At 31.7% G+C, this 14,234-nt stretch overlaps 1 protein-coding gene across 1 annotated transcript in view; it reads right to left on the minus strand.

Moving 5' to 3' along the window:
- Positions 1 to 11,504, minus strand: part of LOC132719199 (PAX3- and PAX7-binding protein 1-like) — a 36,975-nt gene extending 25,471 nt beyond the window's left edge. Inside the window, exons 1-6 of the mRNA XM_060702952.1 lie at positions 11,414 to 11,504; positions 10,656 to 10,799; positions 10,305 to 10,448; positions 8,999 to 9,874; positions 6,805 to 7,112; positions 1,958 to 2,234 (exon numbers count right to left, since the gene is read on the minus strand). Coding sequence (XP_060558935.1) covers positions 1,958 to 2,234; positions 6,805 to 7,112; positions 8,999 to 9,874; positions 10,305 to 10,448; positions 10,656 to 10,799; positions 11,414 to 11,504 — 1,840 coding nt within the window. The remainder of the gene's footprint in view (positions 1 to 1,957; positions 2,235 to 6,804; positions 7,113 to 8,998; positions 9,875 to 10,304; positions 10,449 to 10,655; positions 10,800 to 11,413) is intronic.
- Positions 11,505 to 14,234: the final 2,730 nt, after the last annotated feature.

A 14,234-nucleotide genomic window follows, 5' to 3' on the forward strand; every position in this document is an offset into this window, starting at 1 on the left:
TAAAATCCATGTTTTAAAATCCTAACCCATAACACAAACCCAAGCAGTAATCTGTGTGACTTTGTGGAGAAACATTAATATTGAAGGAATATTGGGGGTAGTCAGACTATTCTCTCCCTTACCAGTTCCTCCCCTGACGTTTCCTCCCTGACGGTTCTCTCCCTATTTTGGGGGAGAACTGTCTGCATATTTGCAAATTAGAAGACAGTTCCTCCCCATTCTTATTTTAATAATTACATTATTATTAAAGTATTTAGATGATAAATAAATGGGTAAGTTAAAGTTTATTATCAATTGATATAAATTAGAAAAAAATAGATTTTATTGAAGTGTTTAGATGTTAAATAAATGGGTAGGTTTATTATAAATTGATATAAATTAGAGAGAAAAATACTTTAATGAAGTATTCAGATGTTTAATTCAAGCACGGATTTATATGTAATATAAATCCGTGATTCAAGTTTCAATTTTGTTAGCATCATCAGCAACAATAAATTGGTAAGTTTATTATCAAAAATTAATATAAATTAGAGAAAAAAATATTTTATTGAAGTATTTAGATGTTTAATAAATTTGTTACTTTATTATCAATTGATGTAAATTGAATTAGAAAAACGTTTTTTTTAACATATAATAATAATTGATCAATGATGATATTAGTTAATTATTCTGATTTTTTAATTAGATGTAATGTATACTTTTTAATATGTTTAGTCATTGAAAATAATTAATGAATAATTAACTTGATTAGGATAATCATAAGATATTATTTTTTTTTTAATAAATAAAAATGAAATTTATAGGCAAAAAATGATTAATAAATTTTAATTGCTAAACTTTTGTATAATGAAAAAAGGAGTTCAATACACACATGTATGCGTTAAGTTTGTCAGTGATAATTCAGGTGTTTATTAATTCAAGAATCAAGGTGTTGATTAGATTAAAATAGCTGTAAAAAGGTGTTGATGAATAAGTATTGTATTAGTTATTTGGTATTATATATTGTTTCAAGTTAATGACTACATGTTTTTAAATCAATTTCGTAAAAAAGTAAATGTGGAATGTGTTTGCATACCAGTTGTTGTTTATGTATTTTCTAGAACATACTTGTTTCCACCTTATTCACTATTTAACAAATGAATGAACATCCCAAGCTAGACCTTAACATCATTACAGGTGTATATCAATCACTGTCCAATGATCTATATCTCTCACAATAAAGGTGTTGATAGGATTAAAATACTGAAAAAAGGTGGTAAATTTACAAACACTTTTCAGCTGATAAACATAAAACATAAAATACAGTTAATATCAAACACATTCTTTTAATAATCTTCATTAAGAAATATTATTAGATTAAGTCAAAACTAAAATGACATCTTATAAAAATAAAATTGGGGGAGAACTGTCTGCATATTTCAAATTTGGGAGAGAACCGACAGGGGAGGAAATGGTTAGGGAGAGAACCGTCAGGGGGAGGAACTGGTAAGGGGTAGAATAGTCTGTCATTCCCCAATATTGAATGACAGACTATTCTCTCCCTTACCAGTTCCTCCCCCTATAAATATAATGTTAAAAATATATGAGGACATATTCTAAAGTCTAGTCATAATGGATAAATAGAAATTAAAAAGTTATGATTTCTTTTTCGAGGTGTATTAAAAATGTTTTAACATTTTCAAAGCACATCTTATGTGTCAAATCATGAAGGTTTTCAACGTGGATCATCTATATTAAAGTGGAGCGAGCTATTATGGGGGCGAATAAAAACCAGATCCGGTGAATAGTTCCAGCATTTGATTCACACCGTTTAAACTTGATTAAACACTGTTAAAACGATGTTAAGGCCTCTAATTATATTCAAATTTCATTAAAAGTATTCATTTAAGTATCATTTTAAAAGTTATACAACAAACAATCATGAACGGTACACAGACTAGTTGTAAAATCATTTTACCCTCGTCGTGATCAAAACTGAGAACGGATTTCGACTTCTCTTTTTTCTTCTTTTCTTTGACAGGTTTATTTACGTTTGGTTCCTGTTTAATTTGGATGCGAGGAGCCGTTTCCTCTGTCTCCATTTCTTCTTCATTTTCATCATCAGATTCAAATTTAACTGGTCTTAAACGGAAATTTCTTTTAGGTTTCTTGAACATGGTTGCCGATTCCGTCTCTCGCAAAGATGGCGCCACCCGTGCATACAACAGTGAATAGCTTCCCCTGTTTTTAGTTGTCTATCGTCACGGTGTCTGACTTTCTGTTACAGGTCACTTTTATCTCAAAGAGACCGTCTAAATCATAAATTAAAATAAAGTTTCCTTTTAAAAGGAAAGGCTTGCTCAGTTGTGCCATCATCCCATCTCTTTAAAATTGTTTTTTTTTTGTTTCAATTTATTATCACAATTTTTTTGAATTACGGTCTATCATAAAGGGTTTATTTAGTTTTTTTTTCTCGAAATTTTTTTTCTCACTTTTATGGGGATAGGTAGGGTAAGCCCAAGACTGGACGAGCACCTGTGTCCATTTGTTTGAGCACCAGTGTTATGCGTGCAAATTTGGACCAAAGAGGGACCAGAAGTCCACTGATTATAACTGAACGTAACAGTAGCATTTTTTTTTTTTAGTAAAAAGAATATTTTTTTACAAAAACGATTCGAAATCTATTCTCTATTGTATAAAACTAATAAAGAAAATAATCAATCGTAAGATACTAACATTGGCTCTCATGTGCAGATCTATCTATCACAAGTGTGCACATTTGACATTTCATTTCCACTTTTTTCGCAGAGAGAGTCATTCGTTTTGGCAGTTGCTAATTTCATTTATATAGCAACTTTAGACTTAGAGACAAGTAAATGCATTAATATAAGCATGTATCAACTATGTTACACCTTAAATATCTATGATAACAACACAGGAGATCAGCATGTGGTAAGGTTAATGATATGCATGGCTATTTTTAGATTACCTCAACTCTGTCAGTAGATCTAAATATAACTTGATCATGCACTAATGGTCACGATCTTTTGGTAAGCAGGACCGCCTTTGGAGACGGAATACTACTAACACTAATCATTCTCTATTGTATATAAAAAACTAATAAAGACAAAAACGAATTTTAAAAAGAAAATAACTTTTTGAGTCTTGAAAAAGAATAGAAACGGAACAATTTTCGATAAATCAAGTAAAAATAGAAATCCTATTTTATATAAACAAACTGGGATTACCGAAGTAACTAAAATAGCTTAGATTTCCGTAATATTACTTCGTCTGATTCCGCAGTATGACGGAATCGCCCGAATTGTCACGATTTCAATCGGAACTACCTCGGCTATTATCATTAATCCGAAGAGTGACGGAAAGGGCCGAAAAGTTGCGATTGCACGATTGCAGCTGGTTTCCCGTTCAATCATGCACTAACAAATGTAAGCAGGAAACCACCTAACCGGAACAACTTTTCCAAAACAAAGGCTTGCAGCCGTGGCTGCACACAGCTGCAAGCCAAAAATAGAAAACGTACGATATCGGAATGTAGAATGTGCATTAACTCATTGAGCTAAATATAAGATGGTTTAACTGAAGAACACTTTATCTTGAGGAAAGAACTCTGTAATAGAGCTAATTTCTCGAATACAGTATCTGAAAATGCTAGAAAAAAGTCTGAACAGATTGTTAATAAGGAGATGGCCCACTGAATTTTTGTACTATATCCTATAGTGGTCGTAGGACAGGGCGGACCGTAAGATATTGAAAATAAAGATATATTACAACGCGTACATCCTTCCTGTGCTTGATTATTGTTGTACGGTATGGGGAAAGGACACATACTCATACATCAATAAAGTAAACTCAATTCAAAAAAGAGCTGCAAAAATTATACTTAATAGACCGATACGTTCACCAACATTAGATCTTTTTAATAAACTTAAATGGCTGAAATTCAATTTCAGAGTGAAATACCACACAGCAATTATGGTGTATAAATCTTTAAACAATCTGTCAACGTTATATATAAGAAATTTTTTAGTTTCTCTCACAATGAATAAAATATTTTACGCTCAATCGCTCATAAAGATCTTGTCCTCATACAAATTATTTAAAGGATTCTTTTTCTTATTTCAGTATTGACGTTTGGAATAAATTGCCTATTACTATTAAACAATGTTCGACTTTACAATCTTTAAAAAACAACTGTAAAATTTATTTTCTAAGTGTACAGTTAGATACATGATGAAAATTGATCAATTTATATTTTAATGGTTGTAAATTTATGTTGATATCATCATATTTTTTCTCTCTTTTTTTAATCATTACGAGTTTATCTATGATTACCATAATTAATATGAGTGTCAGCCGGATGAATGAATAAAAAATATCTAACCTTTACATTAAATAATATAAATATTTTTTTTATATATACCAAAAGATTTTAAATATTTGTATAGATCTACATTTTTTCTTTGCTATTGTTAAATCAGAAGGCCATACTGAAAATAAGTATACTTCTTGCTGTGAACTTTGTATGTTACCTTCTATAAATAAAGATTTAATTATTATTATTATTATTCATTCATATAAGATATAATGCTGTATTTTAAAAGAAGTACACGAATCTATATGCAAAAATCGTAACTGTTATTCAAAGTCAAAATGCAATAACAAAGTAGCAGTAATAGTAATATTTCTATACTAGCATTAATTTATATTGTTCAATTCTCTTGAATGATGTCATAATGACTCTAATATGACAATGTTAATATCGTTATATTGTACATTTTTACTATACTCGTATACTAAGAAAAATTAATACAACAATTTTGCAAACTTGTTTCTTCTTGCTAAGATAAATTAAAGCATAATGTTTTCAATTTTTATAATAAATCACTGCTAAATATCCAACCCAAAGCTCTATTACCATTTAAAATTTATTGTTAAATACATTTGTTGAACATATTTTATTATTCTATGCTTAAACTTTAACAGCGAGTTATATGCATCCTTTTGTGGAGAGAAGCTTTATGCAATTCAAACACCTGATGGCTTATGCTCATAATATTACATATACATATATTTTACTATTATTAGGAAACCTAAACGTGGTTTATGTACGTTGTATATTATGTCAATGTCTTTATACTTGTATGTTCTGCAATGTATATATGTTGTACTCTTCAAATTTGGAGGAATAAAAGAATCTAATATAATCTAATCTAATCTTATTAAAATAAAGTATGCATTAATGTGATGCACAGCTACATTGTATTTGATATTGTGTTGAGCAAGTTTACTGTGGCATGACCAACTTATAATTGTTACTTTCTGTTTGATGTTCTGGTCATATACAATGCTACTTTAAAACGCAATTGTTATTGCCTGGATGATGTAATTTTATACCACACGAAACATAGCTTCTTTATCAATAAAAGCCCACTTACTCGAATCCGTTCCTGGAACCAGCCAGTTCCAATTAAGCAATTAATGTAAAGTTTCAACTTTCTTGTTCAAGGGAACAACGGCTTGCCCCTGTTATGTTTTGAACCAAATCGGCTAGCAATCCTTAGATTACTCGTCACACGCGTTAACCACAGGGCCATGCCGCCACACGATATTAATAGAAATCACAGATTGTCAGTCGTATTTATACCCCAAATTTTGATATGAATTTATTTTTCGAATAAAATCATTTCTGCATTTTTTTACACCATTTCTCCTTAGCCGCTGATTTTACTTGCCGTGCCCTCACCCCAGCAAGTCATTTTCCTTCCTTAGCACCCTTCACATTATAATAAAATTCTGTCTCTAATTTATATTGCAACATATTGATGCAAATACAGTCTCTTATTTCTGTATATATACCGCCAGTATTTTACTTTCAGCGCCTAGTTATATTCGTAGTTTTATTTCCGATAATATTCACACTTTCAAGTCTTCCTATCAGTCATTTGACTGTAATTAGAAATTTAATAATTCTAATTTTCTGATCATATTGTATTCTGTTCTTTATTTATGGAAACAAGCTATTCAGAAATAATAATGAATCATTTTCTAAAGAAGAAGCTTTTTCAAAATTTCATTCAAGATCAATATTTGTATGATACGATTTCTTGCCATTTTTTATATAAAGGTAAACGAATAACGTTCCTGCTCATTGTGCCCATTTTACAATGTAATCATAAAGTTTACTCTCAGTAACTCAAACTCGCTTTACTCGCAATCCCGCAAATTTCAATTCGTTCCGAATTACTGTGTACATGAATTTAATAATCTGCATCAGACCATAGTTAAGGCAACGACGTACAGCTGTAACTGTTTATTTTCCAAGCAGGAAAATATAAAGCTTCCTCCCTCACTACATATTTTAGTGAAAACTAGATAGTAATAAACCTGTTCTACAAATACCCACTTATTAGTTGTCGTAATAAACACGTGTATTATTTGTTTGGAATTTTGTATTGATGATGCATTGCTGCATACATAACAAGACGTATTACAGTTGAGATATTTATCATCAGAAAAGTCGTTTTGATATTTTGTTTAGAAAACTAATACTGCACAATAGAAAGTGTAAACGTAAGTAGTTTTGGTCTTGATTTTATTGATAATGTACAAAGCAGCAATCAATTACATCCAAAACAAAACAAATAAATAAATAAATATTTGAATAAATAAAGCAACCTATTGGCAGACGATTAAATACAAACATACCTTTGATAACATTATAACACAGAAAGACATTTCTCGAGATATATATAAAAAAAACAATCATTTAAATATATATTTTTAAAACCGGGTACATGTATTAACAGAACACTCTGCATCGTCCTCGACAAATGTCAAATTTAAATGTGCACCAGACTCGGAGGGAATCGCATGACCAGTGAAGACATTGCCTGAGCAAATTGTAACAGATATAGCTGTGGTCCTTGGTATTTCATCATTTAATATAACAATATCATTTGTTTTAGCATCACTGTTCCCTTCTTCGGATGTTTGAAGTTGTATTTTCTTTCCACACAGCGATGATAGGTTGATGACTAAGGAGCTTATTACCATAGAAACACCGGCAAAAAAGAAAGCAGTTTGGTATGTTCCGAACCCATCCCTCATCCAACCTGAAATTTGTCAATACCAAAATGTACCCTTTTTTGTTGTTAAGCATATTCAGTGGATATTTTCAACATGTCTATGCATTTTGTCGCCAATAAAGAAATGAGCATTTCATAGTTTTATGAAAGTTAATTATCCAATGGTATTCATACTTGTTGAAGTCATTCAAAATTTGGTCAATACGTTCCTGAATATTGATATTTGAGAGAATGAAATCACAAGAAAAGTACAAAAAAACATTCATTATGCCGGCTCGCCACGGCGAGCCGGTATTACGGTAGGATTTTACTGAGAAACAACCTAAAACTCCGAAGCCATCCAAAAATTAAATCGACGCTTGGCTTCCAGCTTTCTACAAAATTTATCTATCAGGGCTAGGATCCAAAATTATTTAGCACAATCAAAATTGATCTTAGCATAGGCGTCAAAAAACCTTCAATTTTCACGCCATTTTTTAAAAAATCAGCAAGTATTGTTTTGAGTCGCAAAGATATAATGATGATTAAAATGTTTGTCTTATGAATTCTTTTCAAATAAATCATAATTTACACCCTGGACTTCTGATTTTTAGCGATTTCAACCTCTGTTTTTTCTCTGTAGTAAGTTTTTTCGTTTGTTTAATTAACATAAGTGTACATCTGGTTCTGTGCATTTTTTATTTTTTCCCTTTTTTTCGGTCATTTTAATCCTTTTCCGGTAATTATGTATGTATTTACTGGCCGGGATCCGGGACGCCCGGATCCCGGGATCGTATAAGATATGGAGAAAAACCTAAATGAAACTATAATTTTGTGTTGATTGTTTGTCGTTAATGAGAGACCATTAAAACGCTAATTTTTTTAATTGTATGTAATTGGACGTTAAATTAATTTAACTGGAGAATAAAGATATATTTAGAGCTATTATTAACAAACTTAAAATGCGGAAATCCACAATACTTGTAATATATCCTAATTAATTGGAAAATCAAGATATTTTTCTTGAATTGGTCAAATGCCCGGGACCCTATTGTTTTAAAAACGATCCCAGCTTTCTGAAAACTATATACTTGAACTGGCCAATCCGTGAGATCTATTTAACATTTTAATACGGATCTCCGTGCTTTTCTTGCAAACTATATTCTTGAACTGGTCAATTCCCCACGGATCGCCTAATATGTTTTAATAGGATCCCGGCTTATCTGAAAAACTCTTCTTAGACTGGTCAATTCCGGGAATCCCTATATTTTTTTTAATAGGATCCCGGCTTTTCTGGCTGAATTGATTGACCAACTTGTGTTTACTTTAGGACTTGTGCCTCTCATTCCAATACTAAATAACATACATGTTTACAACTTAATTTTGTATAAAGAGACAATCTTTATGAAATCTACCTATCTAAAACATTTTTGTGTCAAGGTCCAACAGGCCAATATGTAAATGTGCATAGACATAGGTTTTTTCATTCTATCTGTTTACATGCACCTTCATAGATATAACTTCAACTCATCTTTGGTTAAACTGAGAGAACTTTATATGTCACTTTCAGTCAAATGAGTTTAAGAAATTTTGAATTTACTGGCCCGAATTCCAGTTTTGAATTTATTCTACTAAATAATTAACAAAAATTTTCTTTAAATTTAACACTGGCCTGAACTTTATACTACACTGGCCATCGGGCACCGGGCCAGTGTTGACTTCACTTTTATTTTGATGTTCGCTGAAGTCTCTTCAGCTAACAGAACTGTCATTTTTACATTTAAACACACCCCTTGAAAAAAATTACGAAGCGAGTCGCTACTAGCTTTTTTAAAAGCTAACCTTGTATATATATAAAGTATATGAATTGCAGAAACTTATTATCTTAAAATACGTAAGTGAATTACGGCATTGACTTTACTCTTTAAACTTACCTGCGATTGGTGGTCCTAGAAGAAATCCTGCACCTTGGAATAACAGAGACAATCCAAATGAACTGGATAGCTTGTCAACACCTAGAAGATCAACCAATATCACAGGTGTGAGAGCATTGTATGAGCCGGCAAACAATCCAAATATCACAGAATATGTTGCAAATTGCCAATACTTGCTTGCAAAGCCACAAGTTATATTTGCAATTCCGCTTATGAAAATCGAAGCTACGTACAGATACTTTCTGTTCTCTTGGAGGGCTCTGATATCACAGACAGCACCGAAGCAAAGTCTTCCAATGATATCAGCTATACCCGTAATTGAGAGCAGGAACGCTGATTTCTCAGCCGTGACGTCATGTTGTAGAGCAAGCGGAGGTAACATGACGGTCGCCGGGGAATGTCCCAATGTAGCTAACATTAGCGATAGTCCAAAAAATAAAAATTTAGGATTTTTCATCAGTGTGTAATCTAAATAGTCCTTTAGTGTTTTAAATTCTTCTCTCTTTTTAACAGTATCGTCTTTAGAACCTTTATTGGCCGGAATCACGTCTGGATGAGAAATAGTATTTACGCAGGTTTGCTCATCCATGACTCCGCACTCAGTTGTAGAATCTTGACTTGATTTTGCACCATCTATTGTAGGAACAGGACGGAATAACACTCCGCAGACACTCATTGCCAACATAACTCCGCCCATTATCACCATTGTATATGTAAATCCATATTTCGAGAGAAGAGTTTCCAAGAGAGGCGCAAATGCGAATGTTCCAAATCCAGCTCCAGCCACCGAAATTCCATTAGCAAGTGAACGTCTTTTATTGAACCACTGACCGACTATTAATATACTTGGTGTAAATGAAAATGACTTTCCTATACCTGTTAAAGAATAGATAATGTAAAAGTCAGTTGTTTAGGTCTTGATGGGGTGACATTTATTGTTCCTTTATTTTTATAGAAGGTGGACTAATTAAGTATAGATTTCTAGAACAAAGAATATTAATAAAGAAACAGACGAAAATTAAGACTCCAGATAAAAGTTTGCTCACGGTTGGTAAAAAGGCATCACAGTTCACAACCCTAAGTTTCTGATTTCGATGAACAATAATATGATTAGAAATAGTAATCTAACAATAATATAATTAGAGAATAGTAATTTTCAAGAAAGAGCATTGGTTACGGTACTAACGTTATAAAATAGCTGTCATTTGTCCAAGATATATCTCTACCGAAGCATCTTACAATAATTCTTATTTCGAACATGTTCAAAATTTCAAATAAAGTAACTACTATGAAATATAATATCTACCTGCTAGAAGACCATAGGAAATAAACATATATTCTATTCTTGGCATAAAACCGGTGCTGACCCAACCTAGTGACGTCAATATACCACCGAGAATCACCATCTTCCGGCAGGAAAACCGGTTACTGAGAGCACTTGATAATGGACCTATAAATATAAAACATAAAGTGTAAAGGAATACTAACATTTGATTCAAATTACAGCAACTAATGACACTACTTAATTACTACTTATGACTAAACTAAATTGTTCATCTTTAATCATTATCGCTTTATTATATGCGACTAAGAACACTTCCTGATTATCAAATACATGTAATACATTGTATCAAAATAGGAAAGTTCAAACAATCACCTAGCAATAGTCCCATGGCATTAGCCATTGATCCGACCCATGCCGTTGTTCCTGCACCTTGGTCGTACCTGGCTAGTAGTGCCACATAAAGCACACCGAAGGTGTTCACAGCGCCTCCTATCAGAAAGTTCAATATTGTTGCACCTATATGTAATAAAAATATATACTGTTTAATAGAGATAATAAGGACTATATTAAACAGTATAATATGCATTAGTTATGCCGTGTATTACCAAACAAACATGCAAGCAAGGAGTCAGTAACAAACTGCGGGAACGCCCAGAAAACACATTTTTACAGGTATAAAATCTATTTAAAAAGCCTTACAAATGCTGCAAATATCTTCAAGGCGGACCCAGTTAACTTGCTGAATTTTACACAATCTGCATGCATTAATTGAAATGAAAAATTGTATGCATCATATGTCTAAAGTCTTTTTTTCAAAGCAATAACAAATTTAATATGTAAAGTGTCCCTATTAAAAAAAATGTCAATTATTGCTTTTGGCCCGTCTCTTGACCTTTCTTATCATGCGTGGCTGAATGTTTAATTGTGTCCTGCATTCCATGAACGTCTCTCTTCCTTTTTGATCTTTGTGCTGTTTTAGCAATTCATGTACGGGTATATTAGAAGAATACTTTAAGTTAAACAATTTTTTTATTTATATTGTGATGATAAATCGGATTGTTATTTCAACTCTTATTTTTCTCTGTCAAATAGATCCACCTCCTGACAGTTAAATAATTCTCCAGTTTTACCTGCGACAACGGCCCATCCCCATCCTCCATCTGGTGCTTCTATCTTGCTTTTCTTATCATCAGAGTCTGAATCTGAAGAAGCACGTACCATATCTTTTACTTGGCGTCTCTTGGAATGGGAAACAAATTAAAGTCAGACACGAACAGGTGTCTGTTGTATTTTGCTGAAACAAAAGACATAAGGAATACCCAGAAAAGAAATCAATACAAACAACACATAATTTCCACAAACGACGATAAATTTTTTCCAAAAGATTATCCTATCATCGACAACATTTACACAATGCAATCCCTATATTTATGAACACCGAATGTGATCTATACATGTACCACTCCTTTTCAAGACATCCACATTCCAAAATATCATAATAAAATACCAAAAATACTGCTGCCTCATGGCGGATTTTGCATTTGTTTTTGTTTCCCGGTTTACAGTCCAATTGATAATAAGTATATTGTCCCTCAAAAAGCCAATCAGCAGCCATATCTTAAGACATTGACATATTGTCATTTGCATTTATTTTTTTTTACTTCAGATATTGACAGGAGGATGCCAGAGAATTTCCATATTCTACTTTCTACTTGGTAATGAATTCACGCATATTGGGATAACGGTTTTATCTAAATATTACGGAGGGTTTCAATAGAGCAAGAAATATGTCTCCTTTTTTGGAAATAGCTTGTTAATTTGTTTGTTGATCTGTTTTTTATTCACTGAGATTGATCTATTATGAACGCTATTGCTGAAAACAAAAACAACAACAACTAACAAAATATCATATATCACTATTTACATAATGTTTGTAAATAACCAAATGCAAAACGCGGTTAGCTAATATATTAGATAAAACCAGCTAAAACTGATCTTTTCTACAGATGTTGTGATATAAAAATGATTTTTTTAAAACCTTATATCCAAAGTTTGACACAACAAAAACATTTCTGTAAGTGATAAATCTTGATCAAAGTGAAAAATACGAAAGTAAATTATTATTTCATCGGTTAATTTAGGTTAATTTGCTATTCTTTCAAAGAAGTATGACCGACGACATTCTTATCATTCATTCTTTGAAAGGAAAAACAACAACAACAACAACAACAACAACAACTAAATTACGAAATACTTAATTATACTTTGTAAAACGTTACTTATACATGTGTACTTGTATGATAGTATGTCAAATTTGCTCGACCTAAAACTGTCATCTTTTTGTTTTTTCTTCTTCAATAAATTAATCATCTTGTTAAGCTGGCACGCAGCCACAAAAGTTTTGGAAGGAAATAAAAAAAATGAGAAAGAAATCAAGCAAAAATGAACTGTCATCGGAAGATTTTTTTGAGCATTTTAAAAACTTATTTTCAAACGAAGAGACATTCAAAAATAATTCCGTTGAGGAACATTTAGATAATAATAATATATTTTACAATAATGTTGAAGAACTTGACATGGATTTTACGATCGATGATGTGATAAAGGCTATTTCTACCCTTAAGAGTGGTAAAAGTGCTGGTATAGATAAACTTATTCCGGAGATATTTATTGAATGCAAAACAATTTTAGCACCAATATTATGTAAATTATTTAATCATATTTTTAATTCAAATGAATATCCTGAATCATGGTGTAGTGGTATAATTGTACCAGTGCCCGAGAAGGGTAATCTAAATGATGTTAATAATTACAGGGGTATCACCCTTACTAGTATATTTTCTAAACTTTGCTCAATATTGTTATACATGAGATTACGTAAATGGGCCGAAAGTAATGAAATATTGAATGATTTCCAGTATGGTTTTAGGAAAGATAAAAGTACCACTGATTGCATTCTTGTTTTATGTTCAATTATTAATAAGATAATACGTCATTAAAAGAAAAAGGTATCATTTATTGGTTTCAGAAAATGTTTTGTTATACAGAAATGGAATATGGTTTAAATTGATTGAATCTGGCGTATCATATAAAGTTGTAACAATGTTACGTAGTATGAATAATTGTGTGAAATCTTGTGTAAGAGCAAATGGTTGCCTGACAGATAATTTTGAGAGTTATATGGGCTTAAAACAAGGGGAACCACTCTCACCTCTGTTACATGTATTTATTTTCTTCGTTAATGATATGCACGAAAATTTACAAATAGATAATGTTGATACATTTTCATTAGATGATATACAAATATTTTTACTATTATTTGCGGACGATACAGTTTTATTCTCTTATTCTAAGGAAGGATTGCAATGCCTCCTTAATAAACTTCATACATATTGTACTAAGTGGGGTATTGTGGTGAATGTAGAAAAAACGGTTGCTATGGTTTTTAAATCTGGAAATAGAAATGAAAATGTAGAGGTATATTACAATAATGAGCTACTTAGCGTTGTTAAGTCATTCACCTATCTTGGTGTTACATTATCGTCTAATGGGAATTTTTATCAAGCCCAAAAGGCGTTATCTAATCAAGCGCTTAAAGCACTATACTCTGTTAATTCTCTATTTGAATCAATTTCCCTTAATGTCACAGAAAAAATCAAAATTTTTGATAGCATGGTTTTACCGATTCTTACATATAGTTCAGAGGTATGGGGTTTTCATAAGCCACCAGACATCGAAAAGGTACATTTGAAATTTTTAAAACAAGTTCTTGGTGAACGTCAGCAAACTACAACATCAGCGATTCTTGGTGAATTTGGACAATTTCCATTATTAGTTCTGCGAAAAGTCAGAATTGTTAAGTACTTGTACAGAATTATGAAATCCCCCAAACTCTCTTTTATACAAGTTGGTATTTTTAAAAGATGCAAATGGTAATTTGTTGAATAGCTG

The sequence above is a fragment of the Ruditapes philippinarum genome, unplaced genomic scaffold (genome assembly GCF_026571515.1).
Source record: "Ruditapes philippinarum isolate M1 unplaced genomic scaffold, ASM2657151v2 ctg69_1_1_1_1, whole genome shotgun sequence".
Lineage (NCBI taxonomy): Eukaryota > Metazoa > Mollusca > Bivalvia > Venerida > Veneridae > Ruditapes > Ruditapes philippinarum.